Below are 26506 nucleotides of genomic sequence, written 5' to 3'. Positions count from 1 at the left end.
GCAATCCCTAAAGAATCATCTCAGACAGGGGGGTGCAGTTCACCACAAAATTTTGAAGAGTTCATTTGATCAATAAGATCATCCCAAGAATTCCATTCCAGATTTCATCCATGCACAAATGGAGTGGCAGAATGTACAAATGCAATAATAGAATATATAAGATGCTATGTAAACTATCAACAAAATATTTGGGGTGAATTATTACCATTTGCTGAAGTATAATACAATAATGTGATAGATAGCAGCACTGGACTTACCCCTTTTAAAGTGGCTACAGGGTTCAAATATGTAGCTATGCCTGAGATCGCTCAAGGTACCCTTGCTTCAACATTAAGAGTGGATGGATAGTATAAAGAGCACATGGCCTGGAGTACTCAAAGCGTAAGAAAAAGCACAAAAAAGTAAAAAAAGACAGGCGGATAAGAGCTACTCAAAAGGAGTTTAAAGTGGGCAACAAAATACTTGAACCTTAAAATACCTTGTAAAAAACTAGGTCCTAAATCTATAGGTCCTTTTACTGTCATTAAGAATCATCAACCCAATTCCTGTAAAAGGGGTTTTAAACAGATTTATCCAGTGTTCCATTATAGCTTATTAAAGCCTGTTCGAGGTTCCAAGAATGAGGACAATTGAGAAACCACCTCCCCTCCTAATTCTGGTCAAGGGAGAAAGGCATTGTGAGATTGAAGAAATTGTAAGGGAGAGCTGCAATATTGGGCAAGGTGGAAAGGATACCCCCTTATGGAGGCACAACAGGTAGCAGCAACTAATGTTAGAGCCACTAATAAATTCCATTCTAGATACCCTGATCAACCCCAGTTAGGAGCATTAGGTAATAGCAATCTTAAGCAATGGGCATATGTTTATGCCTTTCTAGATCCATTCTTCTTACAGGTGTGTGTGTGTCAGGATGAAATTATGGCAGCTACGTGTCTCTGTGTGTCACCTTGCCTTTAGAGTAAGTGGAGGAGGTGTTACTTTCCAGTGGATTAGATGGAGAAACAAAATTTCTACTATTCTGCTGAAGACCATGAGTGTCATATCTTTTCAAGGACACCATATCAGGTGTGGATTTGAAGCAGACGGTCCCCATAACAAATTGATTTTTTTACATGGACTATGTAAGACATTGGGGGTTTGGCTGGGAAAATTATTGTTGAAGTCTATGATTCGGTGTTTGAACCTCAGTTACTTTTGCTTCAACATTAAAATGCAGTGCATTCAATAATTGTTAAGATTTTCGTAGACGGAATGAACCTGGACATTTATTTGGATTCTAGAGCTGGATGTTGACACTAAAGTAGTGCCTAAAATATTGGCTTTTTACTGTCAATGGTGGAAAAATAAAAAACCTTCCTTCCATCTTGTATGGCACTTAATATTTTCTAAAGGTCACAAACACCAATCATAAACTGGTCGTGATACCACTAAATTGTCCAGAAAATCTATTTCTTTTCCTGGCTAGAGAACTAGGGAGTTGGATCAACACACTTAGAGAGTATCAGGTTGGGGAACGCTCTTCTGTGATAACAGATGAATAGAATGGGGTGACAGTGACAGGAAATGTTCCGCCAGCATCTTTGCTGCACTACTTCTGCTAGTATCAGCCAGGTTTGTGACTCTGGATTGCTTTTTTCCCCACATAGCTATATTTTAAAATCTTTTGATATGCAAAGAATATGCAATAGCCTCACCCTCCCATTACGATCTGATTGCATACTTAAAATGGTCATCTAAGAACGTAATCTATGTGGAGCAGTTCTGCATACGTGACCTTCGTATGTTACTTGAGACGCCAGCATCGCCTTGCTATCTTCACATAGCCTGTGCAAGCAGGGGGTGTGGGAGTGGAAGGAGAAACTGAGATCTGCATCATTCGGCATTTACCAACACCAGAAAGTCATCTGTAATTTTACTTCCCACTTGAAATAATTAAAATTATTCCGGGGCCCAGTATTTAAATTTCACCGTCTTACTGTTGACAGAAAAAAAAGAGTTCAAAGGTTATTTTACGCCTCTTGGGCTCAGCCATAATAGTGTAAATATGACTAGGAGGTAATTTCTGTTCTGAAGCGAGACAGAAAAACAAATGAAAACTCAGCAAGCCTCTGAACTGCACAGAGGTCACTGGATTAAAGCTGCTTTAATTATTATCCAGCCTAAGGAAAAGGGAGAGCCTCTTTCAGCATTCAGGCTGCCCATCAGCTGCTCAGAAGTGCCTGATCCAAGGTGGGAAACAGATTGAAGAAGCCCTGGGAAGGAGAAAAGAGAGAAGTCAGGGTCAGAGGGGATGCAGAGAACGGCTCTCAAAGGGAAAAAAGCAGGCAGCTATCAATACATACAATGGCGTCACCATGGCAGCCAGAGAATCGTGAGGCACAGTGTTACCATGGAAACCCATCACTGATTCAAGGCCACCATTGTAGCCATGGCAACATGAAGACAAGATTACAAAGAAGAGCCAGCGAGTTACAAGAACCAAAGCCCAAACCTCAACCCAGGAACTGGGAGTGGAGGAAGGCAGGGATTAGGACCTGCTCCCATCTCACAAAGAACCCATTTGCTTCTTTCCTTTCGCGCCCTCAAATCTGCTACCCCAGTCCTGATTGGAGGGTGCTTATCTGCAAAAGGGCTTTGCTACCCTACCTAGGTGCTTAGATCAACCAGTCTTCACTGGGAGGTGGAGGGCAAAGGAAAGAAGAGGCAGTAACTTTGCATGCTGTCTTCAACCCCCTTCCCAGGACGGAAGCACCCAAGCTGTCGCCTACCTTGAAGAGAGTGATGGTTTGAAGAACCCCTGAGGTGCAGCACATCTCACGAATGGAGTGCATAGCTAATTGTGGGCAACCCATATCAAGAACACGCAAACCAAGGCGGGAAGCCAGGATGGGTCCAATGGTTGTGCCACAAGGAGAATCATTTCGAACCATAAATTCCTGTAACCGACATGAGAGAGAGAGAAAAAAAGAGCAGACAGCTGACAAATCTTTTTGATAGCAATGAAGGAGGGAGAGCAGGCTATAGAACTGAATCTTTTGAATGGGGTTCTCAGATCCTTGGTACTGGCCAGTCCAACTCTACAATCAAGCTGAAGTTTCTAATGTGGACTGAACCACCAAATGAAAAGGGAACATCTTCAGAGGGAGAAGCCCTTCGTTTAGCATTTAACTATAAAGCCCTGGCCTTATCTCCCGTTCCTGGCAGGTCGGATGATTTACCCCCAATGGAGTGTACAGTGATGTAGCGCAATGGCAGTTCGTAATGGCTGAAGCATCATGCAGCCATTGGCACCATGCAGCCAACCTTCTGGAAGCCTGGAAATTAAGTGGGTCAGGCCTGCTTAGTACTTGGGACAGAGAACCCCAGGGAGTACCAGAGATACGGGCTAGACTGGGAGTCTGTGTAGTGATGCCAATGAAAGTGCATGGATAAAGGGAATCTTTACTTTTTAAAATGCTTACTTGTAAAGGAACGTTGACACGAGTGGCAATCTCACGAATCAATGCCTCCGTGACAGCAGTGGAGGCATAGCGTTGGTTGCTGTTTATTTTCAGAGCAGGTCCCTGCACAGCAAATCAACAGACTGAATTTCCAGTTTGAAAATTAACAAATTAACAAATTTGTTATTTGTTAATTCTACTTGGGCTTTCTTGAGATGTTCCACCCTAACAGGAAGGGTTTGACTGGTGCTTCCCACCAGATTCTGAACTCTTAAAAAGGATACATCTCTTCACATAAATAATTTACTGATGTAAGGTACAAAATATATAAAAAGAGAGCTTTCCTTCCTATCTGTGTGCTTTTCTCCAACTCGCCTTCCATCTCTTCATCTGGGCGAAGCACAACTGTTTTGCTCAACAGGAAGGAAGACATAGCTTCCAATAATCAAAATAATTACCTTTAGTATACTTTCCCACAACTAGGGCACCAAAACAACAGCATAATCTCCAGAAAGCGCTTTTCCACTAGTCATCTGCCATATGGAGTATCTCCTGAGCCCTCCCCAATCCTGAATCTATTCAAAACGGTTATCATTGTTGTGAGCACTCCCACAGCTGGCTCTCAAATAAGAAAAAGAAATCTCCATTTCAAGAACGGGTTTTGCATTTGAATCCGCCCCTTAGTGAGTTGTTCCTGTGCTGCTTGCCTAGCTTTCAAAAACACGCCCTGGCCAACTAGTCCGTGTTACCTACCTTGTGAAACTGTGGCCGATGGTTCTTATCATGCTTATCCCTGCAAAAAGAACAGCCTATAGTAAGCACTTCCACTTGGGCCTGAATTTCAAAGATCACAGGACAGAAGGAAAGAGGAGCTGTCGCCGTAAAGCATTCAAACCGTTTTTAATAGATGAGACAGACTAGCCCTTTTTGACAGAACCAAGGAAGAAGTCTCTGTGCAGAGATCTTTCATTAGCACAGAACCTCTGGCCTGGAGAGAGAAGTGCTTCAAACAATTAGAATAAAATTACTTTATTCTGCAGCACATCAGCAACAGGAGGAAGGAGGCCATCTCAGCACCAGTTCTGAAAGATGTTTCAAGCTTGAAAGCACACGGCATGGAGGGCTGCACGGACCCACTTGCGTATTCAGGTTGACTTTTTATCATACAGGCAGTTCTCGCTTAACGACTGGTTGCCTAGTACCAATTTGAAGTTATGGCAGAGTTTATAACCTGGTTTGCTTTACAACTGCCCCACTTATTTAATGACAGCTCCAAAAAGAAATAAAAAAGGTCATAAAGATGGTCACTTGAGCGCCTTGACTGGCACGATGGAAATTCGGGGCTCTGTTACGGTCCTAAGTTGAGGACTACCTGTTTTCTTTTTGGCAACTTCAAGGCTTTGGAAGAAAGAGGGCTTGCTCATGACTCTGCCCGGAATCCTGGCTCAGTCCTTTACAAAATAAGTAAGCGGATCCGTTCTAAAAGGTTAGCCGCTTTCAGAGGAACCCAAAACCCAGGAACAAAATGATGTCTTCGCATCCAATTCGGTCCAATAGGCTGGATATGCTGTGGGTTCTGTCAGCCAAGGAATGTCAGCTGGTGGGGACTAGGAGATGTGCCTTCTCTGCCGTAGCCTCTGCCTTCTGGAACATTCTTCCCTCAGAGCTGACTCTGACCCTGTTGGCCTTTCATAAGGACCTGAAGGTCTGGCTTTGTCCCTGGGCCCCCAAGTAAGTGAAGGGTCCCGTTTCCTGACATCTATGATGATGGTTTTTCCCCTCTTGCCATCTATATTTATTTTTGTATGATATTGGAAATGTTTCTGTTTCATGATTGTTTGCTGCCCCGAGTCACTTGTTTTATGATATGAGTTCCCATAGAAATTAAATAGTCACTTGTTTTAAGATAAGGGTGCTTATAGTAATTAAATACATACACACATATAATCACTTGTTTAAAGATATGGGTACCTATAGAAATTAAATTTATACATACGTATAGTCTCTTGTTTTAAGATAGGGATTCCCATACAAATTAAATATATACATACATACGTATATACATACATACCTATATTGGGGAATCATTTATAATTTGAAGAGGAGTATCAGTCCTCTACCCCGTGATATACAAATAACCCAAAAGTGATTAGGAGATTTTAAATACCCCTTTGCCTCTTCAGATATGGAAAAAGTACAACAGGCAGCTTACAAGAGTCTGAGGGTTTTATTATTCAAGTAGCTTTCCCTGTTAAGGTTCATACAATCTGAAGGAAGGAATTGTGGGTAACGAATGAAAATAAGTTTTTTGAAAGCAGCAAGCAACCTTGTGACAAAATGTATATAAGAATGTCCAATACTGAACGACATACTTCCCCAGCCCTGGTACACTATCTCACACTCTCCCTTAGTAACATACTTACACATAATTGGGGTGCACCGCATGAGCCATATCTGCACTGATCATGCACGATTTGGGCACTGCTTCCTCAAATGCTGTAAGGTTCTGAGGTGAAGCTGAAATGCGACGAAGAATAAGCTCCGTGAGGAGGGATGCAGCCCCTTGAGCGCTTTCTGAACCAACCTGCCACAAAGATGCATTCAAAAGGTGAAGTATCAAGAAGCGTTTTGATGCTACCAGAATTTTAACTGCCATCCCAATTTGGAGATCAGCTTTATCCCCTCTTACCACTTCCAGTTCTGCTGCCGCTTCTTATCTGTAGCTTACTTTGTCCACAATTCTCCTACCTTATGATTGATATGGTTACTGTGGGCAACGTGCTACTCTTGTGCACTGTTTTCTGACATCCACCTTTAAATCTTCCTTTGGGTGGGGGCTTCAGACCTCTTTTTTAAATGCCCACCCCATCCTCTAAATCAGAACAATCTGGGACTGGTGTAAGAGACGAGACTTAAAGAAACTCATTTTATTCCTTAAATTACCTCCACTCCCGGGCTGAAATATTTGGTCCCACTCTAGTTAACTCATTGCATCACCAGCTAGGACCTCTATCAGTTTTGGATGTCAAAGGGTTGAAAGAGTGGTCAAAAAAATCTCCCAGCCCATGTTGTCTATTAGATTTAACCATGTCATGGTAAATATCCCTTCAGTTCAGAACAGGAAAGGCTCCTTTGACCTTCTATCCACAAAAAGAGCTTACCACTAACCTCTTCGTTGTCGTAGAGTGCAACCAGGCGCACATTGGGCTCTTGAGCAAGAAAGTCAGGCTCATCGGTAGATTCAATCAAAGCCTGAAGAGGTAGACAAGGGACCAAGGTGAAGAGATAGGAAACACCTAAGGATTTTCAAAAATAATTTCTGCTGGCTTTCTCCTGGGTTTATGAGTTAATATCTGTCAGAATGCTGAATAAAGCCTAGGACTGGAAGGATCTGCAGTTCATAGCTAGATCATTCATACAAGAAGAAACCTGAATTAGACCTCCCACTCAATGAGGAAGTCTATTTGTAAGTCTTGACTAAGTGTTCTTCCAAAATGCCCATCTGGAGAAACATACCAGCCTAGGAAAATAAGAGTTTTGACTTCTCTCCAGTTCCTTTAAGCTCTTTGTAGCTACAGTACAGAAACAACTCCTCTAAGCTCAGTTCTTAACACTACCCTCTTCTATGTCAGAAATTCATTGCACTGGTAGAAGTAAGGGGGTAATAAAACTGTAAATAATAGATACTATTTGCTAAAAAATGCTGACCTGTATCTAAGTTGGCCAACTAGATTTGTTAAATTTCTCCAAATCTTTCAATTTGTACAGTTCGTCTCCTGTCCTTCTAAAGATGCTGTTAAATGTTAATGCTCTGTTCATGTAAATGTGCAATTATTCCCTTTTGCTCTGTTTCCTAGAGAAACATGATTTTAGTATTTGTTCAGTCGATCAACCTTTGTGGGATGCTTTGCTGGTCTCTACACATTCAACCTTCATGGAACTTGTGGACACCAAGCATGTCTCTGTGTATGAAAGAAATGCATTCCATAGTTTAGGAGGGACACTGGAGAAGCTGTCCTTTTGCCAGGTAAGTGGGCCTCTTGACTGCACTCTTAACTTATTGCAGGATCCAGTCTGGGTTGGTCACCGGGACCAAAGGTTTAGTCTTCCACACTTTCAGACATATGCTGGACTCCATCCTCAGGGAACTTCTTTCTCACCAGAAGATGTCCTTTGGGCTACTCTAGTGCATAGTCCTGGTGACCGACCCAGATTGGATCCAGCATTATTATCCTGTGATACACATATTTGCCCTTTTCATGGATTACTGCCCTGTCGTGGCGAAGGGGCTTGCATAATTCAATGAAGCTATGAGCTATGCCATGCAGGGCCACCCAAGATGGAAAGGTCATAGCAGAGAGTTCTGACAAAATGTGATCCACTGGAGAAGGAAATGGCAACCCACTCCAGTATCTTTGCCATGAAAACCCTATGGACAGTACCAAAAGACAAAACGATATGACGCTGGAAGATGAGCCCCTTAGGTCGGAAGGCGTCCAATATGCTAATGGGGAAGAGCAGAGGGCTAGTACTAGTAGCACCAGAAAGAATGAAGCGACTGGGCCAAAGCTAAAAGGATGCTCAGCTGTGGATGTATCTGGTGGTGAAAGGAAAGTCCGATGCTGTAAAGATTTTTTTCTCCATAGGAACCTGGAATGTAAGATCCATGAATCAAGGAAAGCTGGATGTGGTCAAACAAGAGATGACAAGTCTGAACATCGACATCCTAGGTATCAGAGAACTAAAATGGACAGGAATGGGTGACTTTAATTCAGATGACCAGCAGGTATATTACTGCGGGCAAGAATCGCTCAGAAGAAATGGAGTAGCCTTCATAGTCAATACAAGAGTAGGAAAAGCAATACTGGGATACAATCCTCAAAATGACAGAATGATCTCAGTTTGAATCCAAGGCAAAACATTCAATATCACAGTAGTCCAAGTCTATGCCCCAACCACCAGTGCTGAAAAGGATGAAATTGACCGGTTCTATGAAGCCCTACAGCACCTTATAGAACTAACACCAAAAAATGATATCCTTATCATCATGGGGGATTGGAACGCTAAAGTAGGAAGCCAAAAGATAAGCGGAATAACAGGCAAGTTTGGCCTTGGAGTACAAAATGAAGCAGGGCACAGGCTGATAGAATTTTGTCAAGAGAATACAATGGTCATAGCAAACACTCTTTTCCAACAACCCAAGAGATGGCTCTACACATGGACATCACCAGACGGTCAACACAGAAATCAGATTGACTATATGCTCTGCAGCCAAAGACTGAGAAGCTCTATACAGTCAGTAAAAACAAGACCAGGAGCTGACTGTGGCTCAGACCATGAGCTTCTCATTGCAAAGTTTAGGCTTAAACTGAAGAAAGCAGGGAAAAGCACTAGGCCACTCAGGTATGAATTAAATCATATCCCTGTTGAATATACAGTAGAGGTGACAAATAGATTTAAGGAATTAGATCTGATAGACAGTGTCTGAAGAACTATGGACAGAGGTTCGCGACATTGTACAACAGGTAGCAACCAAAACCATCCCAAAGAAAAAGAAATGCAAGAAAACAAAATGGCTGTCTGAGGAAGCTTTGCAAATAGCTGAGGAAAGGAGGGAAGCGAAAGGCAAGGGAGAAAAAGAAAGATACGCCCAATTGAATGCAGAATTCCAGAGAATAGCTAGAAGAGATAAGAATGCCTTCTTAAATGAATAGTGCAAAGAAATAGAAGAAAACAATAGAATAGGGAGGACCAGAAATCTTTTCAAGAAAATTGGAGAGATGAAGGGAACGTTTCATGCAAAAATGGACATGATAAAGGACCAAAATGGCAGGGACCTAACAGAGGCAGAAGAGATTAAGAAGAGATGGCAAAATTACACAGAAGAACTATACAAGAATGAGCTTAATGTCCCTGATAATCACAATGAGGTGGTCACTGACCTCGAGCCAGACATCCTAGAATGTGAAGTGAAGTGGGCCTTAGAAAAGCTGAGCAACAACAAAGCTAGTGGAGGTGACTGTATTCCAGTTGAGCTATTCAAAATCTTAAAAGACGATGCAGCAAAAGTGCTACGCTCAATTTGCCAGCAAATTTGGAAAACTCAACAGTGGCCACAGGATTGGAAAAGATCAGTTTACATTCCAATTCCAAAGAAAGGCAGTGTCAAAGAATGTTCAAACTACTGCACCATTGCACTCATTTCTCAGGCTAGTAAAGTTATGCTTTAAATCCTACAAGCTAGACTCCAGCAGTATGTGGACCAAGAACTACCAGAAGTACAGGCAGGATTTCGAAGAGGCAGAGGAACTAGAGATCAAATTGCCAACATACGCTGGATCATGGAGAAAGCTAGAGAGTTCCAGAAAAACATCTACTTCTGCTTCATTGACTATGCTAAAGCCTTTGATTGTGTGGATCATAACAAACTGTGGCAAGTTCTTAAAGAGATGGGCGTACCAGACCATCTTATTTGTCTCTTGAGAAACCTATATGTGGGCCAAGAAGCAAGTGAGAACTGGACATGGAACCACTGATTGGTTCAAAATTGGGAAAGGAGTCCAGCAAGGCTGTATATTGTCGCCTTGCCTATTTAACTTATATGCAGAGCACATCATCAGAAAGGCAGGGTTAGAGGAATCAAAAGTTGGAATTAAGATTGCTGGAAGAAATATCAACAACCTAAGATATGCAGATGATACCACTCTAATGGCAGAAAGTGAAGAACTAAAGAGCCTCTTGTTGTGGGTGAAGGAGGAGAGTGCAAAACTTGGCTTGAAACTTAACATTAAGAAAACCAAGATCATGGCATCCGGCCCTCTCAATTCCTGGCAAATAGATGGGGAAGAAATGGAGGTAGTGACAGACTTTATTTTCCTGGACTCCAAGATCACTGCAGATGGGGACTGTAGCCAAGAAATTAAAAGACGCTTGCTCCTCGGGAGGAAAGCCATGGCAAATCTAGACAGCACACTAAAAAGCAGAGACATCACCCTGTCAACAAAAGTGCATATAGTCAAGGGTATGGTCTTCCCAGTTGCAATGTATGGCAGTGAAAGCTGGACCATAAAAAAGGCTGAGCGCCAAAAAATTGAGGCCTTTGGAACTATGGTGCTGGAGAAGACTCCTGCGAGTCCCTTGGACTGCAAGGCGATCAAACCGGTCAGTCCTAGAGATCAACGCTGACTGCTCTTTAGAAGGCCAGATCCTGAAGCTAAAACTCAAATACTTTGGCCACCTAATGAGAAGGAAGGACTCACTGGAGAAGAGCCTAATGCTGGGAAAGATTGAGGGCAATAGAAGAAGGGGACGACAGAGAATGAGGTGGCTGGATGGAGTCACTGAAGCAGTAGGCATGAGCCTAAATGGACTCCAGAAGATGGTAGAGGACAGGAAGGCCTGGAGGAATGTTGTCCATAGGGTTGCGATGAGTCGGACACGACTTCGCAGTTAACAACAACATATATTTGCCTTTATTCATGGCTTTAATCAAATGAAATATCTCAGATTAACATAGATTGGTCCAATTGCCATGATTCAACCTTTAGGCCACTAACTTGGTTTTTAAAAAGCAGGATTTAAGAGCCATGGTATAAAGGGAAGGCTCTGCTGATGTGTTCTTCCTCTCTTCCATTTCCTGCTGTAACTGCTGTGTATTGGATCCTGCTTTATTAGCATGTGTATGTATATTGTTCCTGGTGTATGATATTGTAGACAGTGTAAGATAAATGACCATTTAATATAGATCACTGCTTAGTGTTTACTCCTGGGTTATCTCAGCGCACTCAGACTGTGGGTTTGGGCTTATGATCCTCATCTCTCCTGTTTAGCTCAACCTACAGGAAGATGCTGGTGCATAAGGGCCTCCAAGATAACTTTCTGTCAGAACCTGATGCCATGCTTAGCAGAAAGCCAGACAACGCATGGCGAGAAAATAGCATCTACAAATGGTCCTCAACTTATGACAACTGAGAGGGTACTTCCGTTGCTTAGAGATTTTACAACCTTTTACTGTGGTCAAACATATCATTGTCATCAAGCAAATCTGGCTTCTCCCTTTCCCCTCACCCCCCCCCCCCGACTTTCCTTGCCAGAAGCTCCCGGTGCAGTCACAAATGGGACACTACTCTGGGATGCTACAACATGCTAGTTAGCAAATGCCTGAATTCTGATCACGTGGCCACAGGGATGCTGCAATGGTCATATGTGCGAGGACTCATCATAAGTCACATTCTTCAGCACTTTTCTAACTATGAATGGTCGTACGTCAAGGACTACCTGTACGTTCCAGTGTAGCCTTTTCCTGGGTGCTGAGGTAGCAGCACAGCAGCAAGAAAGCTCCTAATATTAAGTTACTCACCTGCAGGGCACAATAGCAGCTGTGGAGGTTATCCAGGCGAGGAGAGAATATAAATTCGTTGAAGGCACCACCCAGTGTCTATTGGGAAGTCATGGGCAAAAAACATAAAATAAAATGATACAATTAATTGACAGAATCCTTGAAGGGCATCTGGTCCCTGCTTATAGGATTTGTTAAAGCACTTTGGCCTGATGGCTACTTTGTCTCTGTCTGAAGACTCCACAGAAAGGAAACATACCACTTTATGAGGTAGCCTATCCCACTGGCTGACTACTGCTATTGTCAGGAATTTCCTCAGAATATCTAATTTGAGCCTAAATCCCTACAGATTTAATCCAAGGGCTCCCCTCTTGCCCTCAGAGATGACAAAGAAGTCTAGTTAGCAATCCTATGGGCTGCTATTATACTTCCTCTCAATCTTAAACCAGTTCTGTGAGCTGCCTAGAATCCATTAGATTTCAAACAGTGGACAATCTCATAAGCAAACAAATAAACTTTCCTGATAGGACTTGGATTTCCAGTCCCCTCACTTTCTTCAAGTTGTTCCAGATCCATTTTGATTACAATGCTCAGAACTGGACATAGCACCTTAAATGTGATATAGCCAAGGCAGAATAAAATACAAGAATTATTTCCCATAATCTTATGCTCGTTAATATTTTCTCAAACATCAGTTACCTTTTTGGCAGCTGCAACACCACAATTTAGGGAAATGTTTTTGCCCTTCCTAGTGTATCCCCATCTAAATACAGTATCTCTCATACTGCCTACATGTGAGTAAATAAATGAAAACAAAGCAGAATATGAAGCTGGAGTAAGTCTCAAACCTCTTGACAAATCTCATTTAAAGGCATTTCTAGAAAATCAAGCTACATTACAGAAGAACACGATTTCATCTCTCTCTTGTAACCTGCCATTTAAAACGTAGGACTGCCTAAACACAAGCCACCTGAACCTCCAACCCAACTCATTATGTAGCAATGCAAAACATAAACAAATAAAAATAAAACTGTGCTTACTGGGGGCTGGGTATCTACTAAACACAGTTCCATCTCAACCAGTTGTTCAGGTTTCACTTCCAGTTGGGAGCAGAGAAGGGAGATCAGAATTGGAGCATGACGATTCTGGTAGACAAGAGAGAAGGTAGGAATGTGCAACGCTCTGGCAAACATCCTACAGTGACAGAGACAGGCTTTCCCTCACTTGCAGCCCTATTGCTCCCAACCAATAGCTTATGACCAATACAGACTGATGAGTCCACTGCACCCGGTATCCCAGGGGTCTTCAAACTTGGCCCTTTTATGACTTGTGGACTTCAACTTCCAGAATTCCTCAGCCAGAGTGCCTGGCTGAGGAATTCTGGGAGTTGAAGTCCACAAGTCATAAAAGGGCCAAGTTTGAAGACCCCTGCCCTATCCAATTATCTTACCTGGAAAGATTGGGTGCAACTGTCTTCTATTATGGAGTCTCCCTTCTCCAATATCTCCTGGGCTTGAGTGGCCAGAATTGGAACTCTGTGAAAAGCCAATGAACTGGCTGTTATAGTGGCTCCCTGGAGAACCTTAGAACTTAAAAATACAGAGCCAGCAGAATTCAGAGCTGAGGAAGAAAGCAGAGCATCCTGCAGGTAGCTAACAGGTCACACGCTTCTCATCCCCATGGAGGTAGTGTCCAGAAATCCCAGATTACATCATCTATTATTCTCAATCTGCAAAATACTGGGGAGAGATGGGAATCTAGTCCAACCCCACCTAAAGGGCGTGATGTTTGGAAAACTGCTCTAGATATTTCTCCTATTTTTCTCAGGATGTTCTCCCATCATTACATTCAGAATACTGCTAAAGCATCCAAGAGCTAGGGAACAGCCTGGGTAGTATAAGAGGTCTTGTTCAGCATTCCTAGACAGAAGAAGGCTCCTTTGCCTCCAGATGAAGCTTTTCTGAAAGAAAATGTGAGCATGAATGTTCCCCCCCCCCACACACACACACCTATCACTGTGAGGCGAACTCGACTCCCCTGGCAGACTCCATCCTACTACTCAGTTACTATAAAACCAAACCAAGCCTTCAAGTAAGTCTGAAGGTCATGGTCAGGTTCTGAGGGTTCCAAGCCAGAGAAGAAAGGCTTCTGATGGCTGACTGGCAGAAGGGACAAACTTCATAACTTTTTTCTGAACTTGTAGACTTTTATACCTACCTCAGTAATGGCTCCAAAGGACGGTAGGTCCTCTAGGACAGTAAGAGAAATTGCAGGAAGATGGGAAATCATGAAAGATCGCTTCCATTGATGGGAGCACACTGAGCCAAAGATCAGCAGAAAAGCAGCATTCAACCCATGCAGTGAATGGCCAAGAAGTCTATCAAGCCCTCCCTTTCTAGAAGTCTTTTGGCTGGGTGCTCTTGAATGAGGACACTCTTGCTCACAGTTTCCTGCATCAAGCAGGGAACTGGACAGAATAGCATTACTTATACTCCACAGATTCAAGAAATCTGCTCTGAGTAAATCTGGACCAACATGATAACTTTACCTATGTCTATTTTAAGGTGGACTCTACTTTAATAGTAACTACCTTAACCAAGGGAAATCAAAGTGGCTCGTAATAAAAGCAGTATTGTATACAGTACACTGAAAGCAGAGAATTCATACTTTGTTTGCCAGATGATTATTTGGTCTTATTGAGAGAGAAGCGATAAGGTGCAGGGGAAAGCCTTAAGGCAAATCTCTTGTAAAAGTGTTTACCAACTCAAAGTGCCACACTGGCAAAAGCCCTTCCTGAATCCCACTTACAAATTTTGATAAAACTGCAACATCCTTTCTCCGGAATCGTACGCAATAAAAGGTTACTCAATGTGGTTATGTGTATGTGCACGTGCAGCACAATCAGAACTTTGGTCCACAGCATAAAGTTAATCTATGGAATTCAGTACTGTAGGACATAGTACCGAGTTAAGAAACAAACAAGGATGTTTATTCCCCAATTGGTAGGGAGACTGGACTTCCTAGAGCCATTTAGTGTTTTTTTTTAAATTCCATTTATATCCCGCCCTTCTCCGAAGACTCAGGGTGGCTTACAAGCTTAGCAGTAGCCTTCATTCTATGTATATGCCTGCTTATTAGGGCTTTCATACACCCCCCAAGCGGCATTATTACAAAGTCAGCTTAATTGCCCCCAACAATCTGGGTCCTCATTTTACCTACCTCGGAAGGATGGAAGGCTGAGTCAACCTTGAGCCTGGTGGGATGCGAACCTGCACTAATTGCAGGCAGCTGGTGTTACTTAAGGAGGCATTAGCCCACTGCTCCACCAAGTTTGACAGTGCGGGAACAACATACTGCAATAATTAAGGCTTTGCTCCAATCCCAGCACAGCTCTTTTGCGCTGCAGCCCTTGCTAGAAAAGAAGTCAATAAACAGGGCTCCTGGGATCTCTTTTCCTAAAGACTGACTAACTGATTAGCCCTAACATAACAGCTTCCAAGGAACGCTCCTTGTTTGAGACAGTGCAGGACAAGGACTGTTTACTCTCTCACAGGTGTTGCTCAGTATTTGGTCCAAAGCTCTCATTCACGTTGCGCTGGAGATGGATGGCTAAATTTGGGATGCGGAGAAGCGGCTGTTCCACCCTCACTAGCTGTTGCTCCAGTCGCCCTGTGGACAGGTCCTGCAATGAAACAGAAAGCAGTATAAAACCACTGTTGTTTGATCTGAACGAGTAAATCTTATGATTGAAAAAAAAAAGGATAGAGGAAAGCTATACAGGAAACAGCTCCAGCAAGTAATTCTGTCTTAGCAGTTATCAAAAGAAAACCAACTCCACTGGCCCAAATAAATGCATCGTTGAACTTTAACTAAGAACAGGTGGAGAATTTCATGGCTCTGATTTTTATCCGAAGAGTTTTATTTTTAATTACCCAGCCCGTGTTTAGTGGCCTGGAAAGAGGAAATATAGTAATCTTTAACAACACTGCTGCCAAATAAGAAACGGACGATTTGAAGACAGATCCTTTGTATTGTATTGTATCTATTTCAGCCTCAAGTGCTTTCAAGATGAACTTTTCATTGACTGTTATTGACTTACAAAGCTACAAAAATTTCACAGGGCTCTATTTTTTTGTCCAATTCATTTTATTCTTCAGAGACTAGTCTGCTTAAGCAGAAATACTCGAGGTAGCACATAAGGAAATGTGTGCTGGTTTCAATACAGGAAGAAATATCAAGCTTTAGATCCAATATTTATCCATCTCCATTCAGCAAGGATATTACCATACTTTGGCGCCTTCAGCTCTTCATCTTGAAGTTATCCACTGTTTAATAAACTCTCAAGTCCTTAATAAACCAGTTTCACATCATTGGGTGATCCAGAAATATTGGGAATGGAGTTCCCATGATTGTCAGCCATCTTGATGGCATGAAATTTTGGGAATCACATCCGGAGAATGCAAGGAAGAGATAATCTACACTTGCAGGCTTCTTATTGGCACACTATAGGCTGGCTGTAATGGGGCTTCTTTGAGCCTTCCTTCCTTCCTTCCTTCCTTCCTTCCTTCCTTCCTTCCTTCCTTCCTTCCTTCCTTCCTTCCTTCCTTTTCTATAGCCCTCATCTCAATCAATGACTTTGGAAAGTTTACAATTCAAAAAACATATTACAATTGGGGGGAGGGGGAGGGAGGGAGTTTATGTTTTTAAAATGTATTTTAAAACTTTTCAATAAAAAACATATTACAATTAAGACATGAAATACATTTTAAAACAAGAAAACAAACAATGAAAAACATCCAAATTTTAATATACATAGCAGCCAAGACAGTTGGCCTGTTGCAAAAAACCCAGGAAAGAGGGCTCTTGACACATTCAACACTGCAGGCTCAGGAACATGGCCAGGGTTTTAGGGCTTTACAAAAGGCTATCAGGATTGGGGCCATTCTAATCTCCAAAAGGAGGATGTTCCATAGGGCAGGAATCACAGCAGAAAATGCCCATCTAGTCCCCTTCAACTACAGCATGCTCATTCTGCTAGATTGAGTTGGATGGGTAGAGACTCTTTGAAAAAGGCAATCCTTCGGTTAGCTGGTCCAATGGGAATGCATATTGCACGAATGAAACCATTATGATTTGCAAATCCTAATTTATACCTCATCATGTTTTCAATATATCCCAATTCAAATAATGTGACGCATAAGTCTGCTGCACATATAAACAAACTCTTGGTATGTTTGTTTCTAGTATGCATGAAGCCCCAAATGCTTCAGTATTTTCTGCTTCTCCACATCCCTTATACATACTGGAAAGTTAGAGGTTTCAAGAGTCCCCTTCTCACACAGCAGACCTAAAGAAATAAGAATCCAATATCTACCTGGGAAAACACATATCAAGAGGGACAAGGGTTGGTACGCAAAGAGACTAGCAGCTCACGGAATGCATCTTTGTCAACTGCTGAAATCTATTTTAGCCTTCTAGTGTTTTGCATGGGTGTGCAGCAATTTAAATCTGAAGCAGAAAAAAGTGTTTTGGCAGGGACACAGAGCCTTATGCACAATATGCACTTCCGTGTTCCCTTCTGCTTCCAATGCAAAGCACTGCGTATCCCTAGAGGTACATTTTTTTTTTATTGAAAAGTTTTAACATACAGTTTATCTTTAACAATCCCCCTCCCCCTCCCTTCTCCCTCCCTCTCCCCCCTCCCCCCCTCGACTTCCCAGAGCTAAATACAAGGTATATATAAAAAAACAATCATAAACAACCATATACTAAAAACCATAATCTCTAAAATCCATCACTCTCTAGCTTATATAGGATAAAACAAACCTTAGTAATATTAAATATATATAGAAAAGCTAAAATAGAAAAAGAAAAAAAAGAAAGAAGACTTATTCAAATGCTACATGAAACTTCTTAACCCTATACTTGTTCTGAATAAACTCAATCCATTTTCTCCATTCCATAATATAACATTCTTGCGAGTGATCTTTCAAATAAGCCGAAATCTTCGCCATCTCTGCCAGGTCGGAGACCTTTAAAGTCCACTCTTCTATGGTCGGCAGTTCCTCTTTCTTCCAATACTGACCTATCAAAAGTCTTGCTGCCGTAATTAAATTTAACATCAATTTAGTGTCCACAACCGTAGCATCCGTGATTATTCCCAACAAGAAGAGTTGCGGACAAAACTTTATCCTTTGCTTAAAAATCTTCTGCATATTCCACCAAATTTTTATCCAGAAAACCTTGATCTTTTTACAAGTCCACCCTACATGAAAGTATGTTGCATCTTCATCACCACATCTCCAGCATTTTGGCTGATAATTCGGATACATACTTGCAAGCTTTTTAGGATCTAGATGCCATCTATAAAACATTTTATAAAAGTTCTCTCTTAAATTTTGAGCTTGTGTAAATTTTACGTTCCTCACCCAAATCTTTTCCCACGTGTCCATTGTGATAACTTCCTGGATATTTTGGGCCCATTTTATCATACAATCCTTAACAAGTTCTGTTTCTGAATCAATCTGTATCAATGCAAGATATATCCGTTTAATATGTGCTGGTCCCTGATTTCTAATTTGCTTTATCAGATTTTCATCAGTCATTGTAAAACCATTTTTCTGATCTTCTTTCCACCTGGCCCGTAGCTGAGTATATTGAAACCAATTTTGAACAATCTTCTCGTCTCGCAAGAGACTATATGGCTTCAAACACCAAGCATTTCTTTCCAAGCTTAGAATCTCCTTGTACGTAGTCACATCATGTTTGAAACCAGCATGTATATTTTCTATTGCGTGTTTTGGAATTGCCCACAGTGGTATCTTACAATCTAACTTATGTCTGTACTTCTTCCAAACTCTCAGCAATGCCTGTCTTAAAATATGCACTCTAAACACATTATCTACCTTCTTATCATACAACAAATATGCATGCCAGCCAAACAGCAAGTCGTGGCCCTCAAGATTTAATAATCTCTCTTGTGTCAAATTAATCCAATCACTTATACCTGCTAACGCAGCAGCTTCATAATATAATTTAAAATTAGGCATTTTAAGACCACCTCTTTCACGAGTATCCTGCATAATCTTAAGTTTAACTCGTGGCCTTTTCCCTGCCCAAACAAATTTGTTGATACCTCTCTGCCATTCCTCCAAATTAGAATCTTTCTTAAGAACCGGTATCATTTGAAATAAAAATAAAAATTTAGGCAGGACATTCATTTTTACTGCTGCGATTCGCCCCAACAAAGACAATTGCAGTTTTTCCCAACTCTCCATTTCTTTTTGGATTTTCCCCCATAATTTTTCATACTTATTTTTATATAATTTTGTATTAGAGGGCGACAAAAACACCCCCAAATATTTAACCCTTTTGACAATCTCAAATCCAGTTAACCCTTCTAAAAGGGCCTTTTGCGATGCTGTCATGTTTTTAGCCAAAATTTTAGTTTTCTGTGCATTAACTTTAAATCCAGAAACCTTCCCATATTGCATTATTATCTCCATCAGGTCCACAACAGAGCTCTCCGGCTGGGTCACTGTAACAACCAGATCGTCTGCGAACGCTCTCAATCTATAATCCTGATCTCTAATCTGTATACCCTTAATTCTTTCCGAATTTTGTATTTTTACCAATAATATCTCCAATGTTAACACAAATAACAAGGGCGATAACGGACACCCTTGCCTTGTGCCCTTCTCAATATTACATACTTCTGTCAGGCTATTGTTAACTATTATTCGGGCTGTTTGTTTTTGATATAATGCCCTGATTGGTTGCAAAAATTTATCCCCAAAATTCATTTTGTCTAAAACTTTCATCAAAAATTGCCAATTCAATTGATCAAAAGCTTTTTCAGCGTCTAAAAAAATTAGCGCCGCAGGGATCTGGTTGTTCCTTTCCAAAAATTCCAACACATCTAATATATATGCCTCACATTATTTTTCATTTGCCTACCACTAATAAACCCAGTTTGATCCCCATGAATCACCCGTTGCAGAACCCTCATCAATCTATTAGCCAACACCTTAGCAAATATCTTATAGTCTCCTAGAGGTACATTTTGAATGTGTTTCCAGATGTTCTTCAAAACATGAGAACAAGAAACTTATCTGAATAAAGGCAAAACTCATTTCATAATCTGGGAAAATTACCACTGAGTGCAAGTCTTCTCAGAAGTAGTCTGTTTACAATAAACAGGTTCTAGCCTCAATTTTATTTTCCTTATTTATTATGAGATGCAATGTGCAATTTGTCCTACTTTTTCAAACCTAAATCGATAAAATTAACTTCCCACCCTTCTTCCAAGAGCAATCAAACACAGCCTTGCCGAACTTATTTTTAAGATGCGGCAAGATTTTCCTCTCCTTTTTCTTCTTAAGTTTTGAGATCCAAGCAACATTTGACACTTCAGGAGCATTTCTCATAGCAGAATATATGCTTTGCTCATCTAAGTAACGTAGGAAAACTAATTTTAGAAACTAAAGTGGGAAGGGAGCTAGACTAGAGAGAGGACACTAAAAGGCAAATACTTTAAACTTTCAGTTAGTTTTAATTAATTCCCAAGGAATCCTTAAGAGGTTTTGTTGATGTCACATAGTAATTTCAGTAACTAAACCTGGCAGTTACAGTCTTGCAACCTTAGATACACAAAGTTACCTATTTAAAGTTAGTATCTATTTATTAGGTGTGTAGATTTTTTTCTAGCGCACCCCTGTAAAGACTTTTTAAAAGTTTAAGTTTAAAAATGGACATTTGGAGCAACGGAATTTTTTAAAGAAAAAAGAAAAAAAGGTATCTACTTTTTCTACTTTAATATAACTTAAGAGCAATTTTCTCATCCCATACAGACAGAAAAGGAACAGACATATTTTGATTTCTGTCACTTCTCCGTATATTCCTAATCACAAGCAGCAGCAATAGCCATTTTTGTTTCCAGGGACATTAAATAAAGAGAACATTAACTTCTCTGAACACATTTATTTATTTATTTTTATTTTTATTCCATTTATATCCCGCCCTTCTCCGAAGACTCAGGGCGGCTTACAAGCTTAGCAGTAGCCTTCATTCTATGTATATGCCTGCTTATTAGGGCTTTCACACCGCCCCCCAAGCGGCATTATTACAAAGTCAGCTTAATTGCCCCCAACAATCTGGGTCCTCATTTTACCTACCTCGGAAGGATGGAAGGCTGAGTCAACCTTGAGCCTGGTGGGACTCGAACCTGCACTAACTGCAGGCAGCTGGTGTTACTTAAGGAGGAATTAGCCCACTGCTCCACCAAGACTCTTTGCAAATGATATGTTCCAATACATTAGTAATCATACCTATATCTTCTCTCTTGTACTAGCACATCTTAATAATGCAATTCTATACAAAAGCAAAATCTGCTTTGGTTGAAAGCTCTATGCTCAGGTGGAGGTGGACAGATTTGCATCTCTGATAAGAAGTAACAAAAGATTTTGAATGTATTAGTCATTTCTGTTTTTCAGTTCCACTCAGAAAATGTTAAAATTTGGCTTTGCACCATACGCAAAGCCAACGAGCAAAATGCTGCATAACACACTTTAAATGACTCTCCAATCATTTATAAACAATATTAGGCATCTGGTTCCTCTGAGTGTATTGGTTACATCAGGACTGAAAGCCTGATCCTGTAATTCATAGAAGTGCTGAGGCTTAATAACATTCTTATGGGCTCTTTCTGTAATATTATTGATTCTATTTCCAATCAAGAAATGAATAGAAAACAAGTATTCTACACAAGGCCCTGGAAATCTATTTTACAACACAAACATTGACATTTGGATGGAGGATTAAATGCCAACACACATTTATACACGTTTGCATTTAATACTCCAACATCTTCAGTCCCAGACTGTTTCACAAGGCAACTGCCAAAAAGTTAACCAAAAATCATGAGGAGTCGTTTCTGGTTCTGTAAATCAGATTACTTAACCATCTCAATTAGATGGGAAAATTGCCCTGTTAACTTTTTGCGATGGAATATCTATTTTTTTCTTATGTTTTCTTGGGGTCCATGGGGAGAGATCCATTACAGTTGTGGCCATGCATTGAAGTAATACAAAAGTAGATCTTTTTGTGACATCCTTATATAATACTAGATGGAGAAAGAAATGAGTCTCAAGTTCTTTTCCAATTGTATGAATCTAAGAATGTAGAAGGAGAGTAATTCAGGCAGGACTGACCTTGAAAATTACTCTTCCAGCCACAGAGAGATCACGGTCAAACCAGGTATTCCAGATACCCCCTCCGTATGTTTCCACAGCCACCTGGACTGTACCTTCCTGATTACATGTTGAAGACCGTTTCACCTGGAAGAGACATAACCATAACCTCATATCTCCCCAAGAGTCATGTTCAATTACTATGTGGAACTTTGTCATTTTTAAAAGAAATAGGCTGTGAATACAAAAACAGAAATCCTTCCAAAAAGTATAAGAAATAGTGCCAACATATAGGAAATTGTAGCTGGGAACAGAAGAAGAGGACGAAGCTCTACTGGTTGAAGCACAACCAGACAAATGTGCTTAGGAATGTGATAGCAGGGGAAATTAAGATAATTAGAAGAAGCAGGAAAGAAAAATCTGGCCAAGAGCAAAAATATCAGACAAAGATTATATCATTGCTTACCCGCAAACAGGGACTGTCAGTGTGAGCTCCAACCAATGTGAAGCCATTACCTGGCTGGAATTTTCCCCCCACAGCAAAAGCAACCAACGTTGAAAAGTTTCGGGTCACAAAATACTAAGGCCAAAAAAGAGTACAGAAAGATGGGAGACATCAATATTTTTCTTTGTCTCTAAGGGAAATATCTGGAGGTACTTCCACCCCACCCTCCATCTCTTTCAAGATAAAGGCAACACAACTATAAATCAGAAGCAAGGTACAGAAATGTCGTTACGTTCATCCTCATCCTCCTCACCTTTCTGTCAGGCTTGATATCCCAGTGTTCAGTTTCTTTCAGTTCCTGGAAACCAGCCTGAAGCAGGCGGTTCCGACATTCAGCAACCACTGCAGGAGGGAAGAGCAGAAGCAATCACAAAAGGAAACAGCAAAGGCACCTGGCAAGAAAGCTTGCTATAAAATTCCTCCAGAGATCCACAATCCTGAGTGACCTCCAAATTAACAGGATGCGATGCAACTCTACCGATGCTCATCAGGCTATCAGAATTGTTTGACACACCCCAGGAACAGATGGTGTGATGGTGATCTTATCCTGGCTACCCTCACGCAGTTTTCCCCCACTTGGGCTGGGACTGCAATTTCCCAAATTGTCCTTCAGCTTTTGGCCAAGCTAGTTGAGAATTCTGAAAGTTGCCCTCCCAACAAAGTTGGAGGTCAATAAAACCAAACAGCAATTTTAGGATTACAATTATTAGGAAGGTTGCCCTGAGACTGTCAACATAACTTTGGCCCTAAGGCCTCAAGATCTGATCTTCCTCAGCACTTACTTTTGGTTTATTACACTTTGGATTACAGATCAAGACAGAATGTACAAGATGCTTACACAAAGAAATAAGATAATTATTTAAGAAAAGAGGTTAGACAGAAACAAAGCTGTTACATCAGAAATGTGTGTGCATGCAAGTAATGCATATACATATAGTGCAAACATGATGCATTTTGTACATAGATTTCTAAATATATCCTCATCAGCATGGAATCTGAACATTTACTCTGTGCCTCGTGTTAAAAAGAATGTATTACTAAAAGTTCCTCCCAAATTTCCCCCACATAATTCCAGTACCCTAATCCAAGATTCTTTTTTTACAAATTCTAAGAACAGAGTTTTTATATTTTAATGACTCTCTGAAGCCATGCTTTAAAAAGAGTGTAAAGTATAATCCTGATGGGAGTAGTTCACCCCAGTCGCACTAGCAGAAGGGGCATGCTTCGGACCCTGCCAGCCAAGGATTTGGGGCTGGCAAGGCCCAGAAGAAGAGCCTTTTCCACTATGGCTTTCTGAAATGGATTGTTTTGGCCTTCCAAAAGGCCTTGAAGATATGGCTATGCCAACTAGCCTGGGGTCCCAATGGGGATATAGTACTTTGGAGGTGGCTAATGGAGTAGGTAACACCCCACCTCCTCCCTGTGTACATTTTGCTCCCTCCTTCTCCATCCCAATTAGTTTTATTTAAATTACATTTTAATTGGATTCAAATTCATTTGAATTTAATTTTATTTGAATTTAAAGAGATTGCCAGCGGGTGACACCCAGGGATAGGGCCTTCTCAGTGGGAGCGCCTGCCCTCTGGAACCAGCTGCCGGTGGAGCTGAGGACTGCCCCCGACCTCCGATCATTCCGCCGGGGCCTGAAGACCTGGCTCTTTGAGCTCTCGGGCCCAGGCTGAGGAGAAATTTTTAATTGGGGTTTTAAGTGTACAGGGTCAATTTAATATTTTTAATTTGGTTTTTAACTTTTGTATGGTGGATTTTTTAATTCCCTGTAAACCGCCCTGAGTCCTCAGGGAAAGGGCGGTATATAAATGTAACTAAATAAATAAATAAATAAATAAAATTTGTGGGCCTTATTTATTGTCTTAATATTTTATAGTGCATTTTAGTTGAATGTCTATAAGCTACCTAGAGTTGCTGCTGGTGAGATGGGTGGCATACAGGTTTAATAAAAAAAAATGACATTTTAATATAGGGGTGAGGACCTTAACCAATACCACTGGATGCTAAACATGGATGCAAATATTGCTAAACCAGTTATTTAATATGAACATCTAGGATCATTGCCACACAACTCCTTAACATCAATTTGTGGCTTTTGTGTTAAGCTTCTTCTATTTTGAAGCAGCCACCATTTCTGATTAACATTAGTTGGAATTTGTATCCATGGCACATGCTCATGTTACACAGCCTGAATAAGTTAATTTTTTGTGTGAATGTGCCTGCAGTCAGAAGAGTCTGCAGAATCTGATACTTTTGTCAAAATGATGAAAGTAGGCCTTTTACTGCAAGCTTGGCCCTTTCCATACATTGTGATGGTACAATACACATACAAAAGGGGGGGGGGAATATGCTGCACAATGCTTACATCATCTAACCTTTTTGACCTCCCTTGCAGATGCTCCTGCCCACAATACCTGTATAATATGCAACTTATGTTTGGCCATTGAAAATGGTGTTATTTTGCTTCAGAGGTTACACTTCTGTAATTCTGATGGAGGTACAAAAATTAATATTCAAAGTACACGAGTACATTCTATTAGCAAAAGATAGGAATACTAAGATCTGTCAGCAAAATGCACATATAATTTCTAACTTTTTTAAAAAAAGAAAGGAGACAGAAAAAAGCAATGAATTGGGCAAAATTATGAATTTTATTTAAATAGTTAAGATGTCAACAAGTATCATCCTAAATATGGACTGTTAAGTCTACTATTAAATCAAAGTAATCCTACAGGGGTATGGAAGAGAAGATTAAGGACATTAAAATTGTATTTGCTGTCTCTGTATATTACAAAAGGGTGAGCTTCTGCTTCAAAGAAGTAATTAAGGTGCTGTTTAATGATTCAACAATATCAAATTATGCAAATCATAGTTTGCAGATAAGACAGGGAGCAAAGTTCTGCAAAAAAGATTATGAAGGCTCAGGAAGATAGGAAACTTAGGAAACTAAGAAAACAGGGATGTTATCTTTTAGTCTACCTACGCTCACCAAGTATAATAAAAGTTAACAATTTCTCACACTGCAGTGACACAGAAGAATTGGGACACTAAAAAAACATTACTTTGGGAGGTGGAGAAAGACAATAGTAGGGAAAAAAAACACAGGAGTAAGAAAAAGAAATGTAAGTATATTGGCAAATCAAACGCAGAAACATCCTCATTCGACTTGCTTTTAGCACATTAAAAAAAAAGAACTTCTATTGCACTATCTGTGTGTCCTGAGTGACTATTCCAATGCTGGGTAAAAATCTAAAAAAAGGGGCAATGTTTAAAAATCAAGCCTAGACAGGGTTTTTTTTTTTACATGTTAACTGTGAGGCCAGGCCTACGTTCAAGAAAAGGCATAATAAGGCCGGCAACAGCCGGGCAAGGGTGCAAGCCACCCCGGGAAGGCCTCGGGTGACACCGAGGTCGGCGGCAAAGCTCCCGATTTCGCCGAATCCCTCTTTCTTACCGTGGTAAGGGGACGGGCTGCGGTGCACAAACTTCAGCAGCTCTTGCGCCGCCGCCTGCACCGCTTGCTTGGAGCCGGTCTGGAAAGGAAAAACACAGCCGAATTAGGTGGGAACTCGCCCCATCCCGGTCCCTCCAAACGGGTCTTCGGCGCCTCTCGGCTGAACGGACGGATCGCCCGCCCTCCGAGGTCTTCCGAGCGCCCGCTATTTCCCACAGCGAACGGTCTGACGGAAGAGCCGAGGGGCGCGAAAAGCGCTTCTCGGTTCTCCTCTACCTGCATGTTCTCCCGCTTCTTACAACCCCCAACCGAATAGGACGCCGCTGTCCGGGCCACCCCGCCTCGGAAAGAGTGCGATGGGCTCCACCCCACACCGCTCGGCCTGCTGGGGACTTCGGAAGGGAAGCTGTGGGTCGGAGCCCTCTGCAGGTGTCCCTTGGTACGACCGAGGGCTATCAGATTTAACCAAGGAAGGAGATTCACGAAGCTAAGGCCCCTCTTCTTCTAAGCGCGTCTGATTCCTGACGTACGACTGGTTTCGGTGTAAGGTTACATACAGAAGCTGGCCGATCT

At 41.3% G+C, this 26506-nt stretch overlaps 1 protein-coding gene across 1 annotated transcript; it reads right to left on the bottom strand.

The window, feature by feature from the left end:
• Positions 1-241: 241 nt before the first annotated feature.
• On the bottom strand, positions 242-26381 carry DNPEP (aspartyl aminopeptidase). Its single transcript, XM_083350104.1, has 15 exons — positions 26210-26381; positions 25934-26012; positions 22724-22812; positions 22432-22545; positions 21987-22112; positions 15330-15460; positions 13229-13313; positions 12819-12923; positions 11800-11877; positions 6609-6692; positions 5864-6024; positions 4194-4233; positions 3462-3563; positions 2769-2936; positions 242-2252 (listed from the first exon to the last, which is right to left on the bottom strand). The coding sequence occupies exons 1-15, from the start codon at positions 26213-26215 to the stop codon at positions 2202-2204; spliced, it is 1419 nt and encodes a 472-aa protein (XP_083206230.1). The 5' UTR covers positions 26216-26381; the 3' UTR covers positions 242-2201.
• Positions 26382-26506: the final 125 nt, after the last annotated feature.

Source organism: Vipera ursinii, assembly GCF_947247035.1.
Source record: "Vipera ursinii genome assembly, chromosome: 1".
NCBI lineage: Eukaryota > Metazoa > Chordata > Lepidosauria > Squamata > Viperidae > Vipera > Vipera ursinii.
Note: the sequence above shows the minus strand (reverse complement) of the source record. Positions and strands in the feature narration are given on the sequence as shown.

Bases quoted from the DNA above. Each gene is read 5' to 3' on its own strand.
- DNPEP (XM_083350104.1), bottom strand. The intron at 3,564-4,193 runs GTAGGTAACACG...TTTGCTGTGCAG, and splicing joins ATCGGCCACAGTTTCACAAG to GGACCTGCTCTGAAAATAAA. The intron at 2,937-3,461 runs GTAAGCATTTTA...TGTCGGTTACAG, and splicing joins GTGTCAACGTTCCTTTACAA to GAATTTATGGTTCGAAATGA.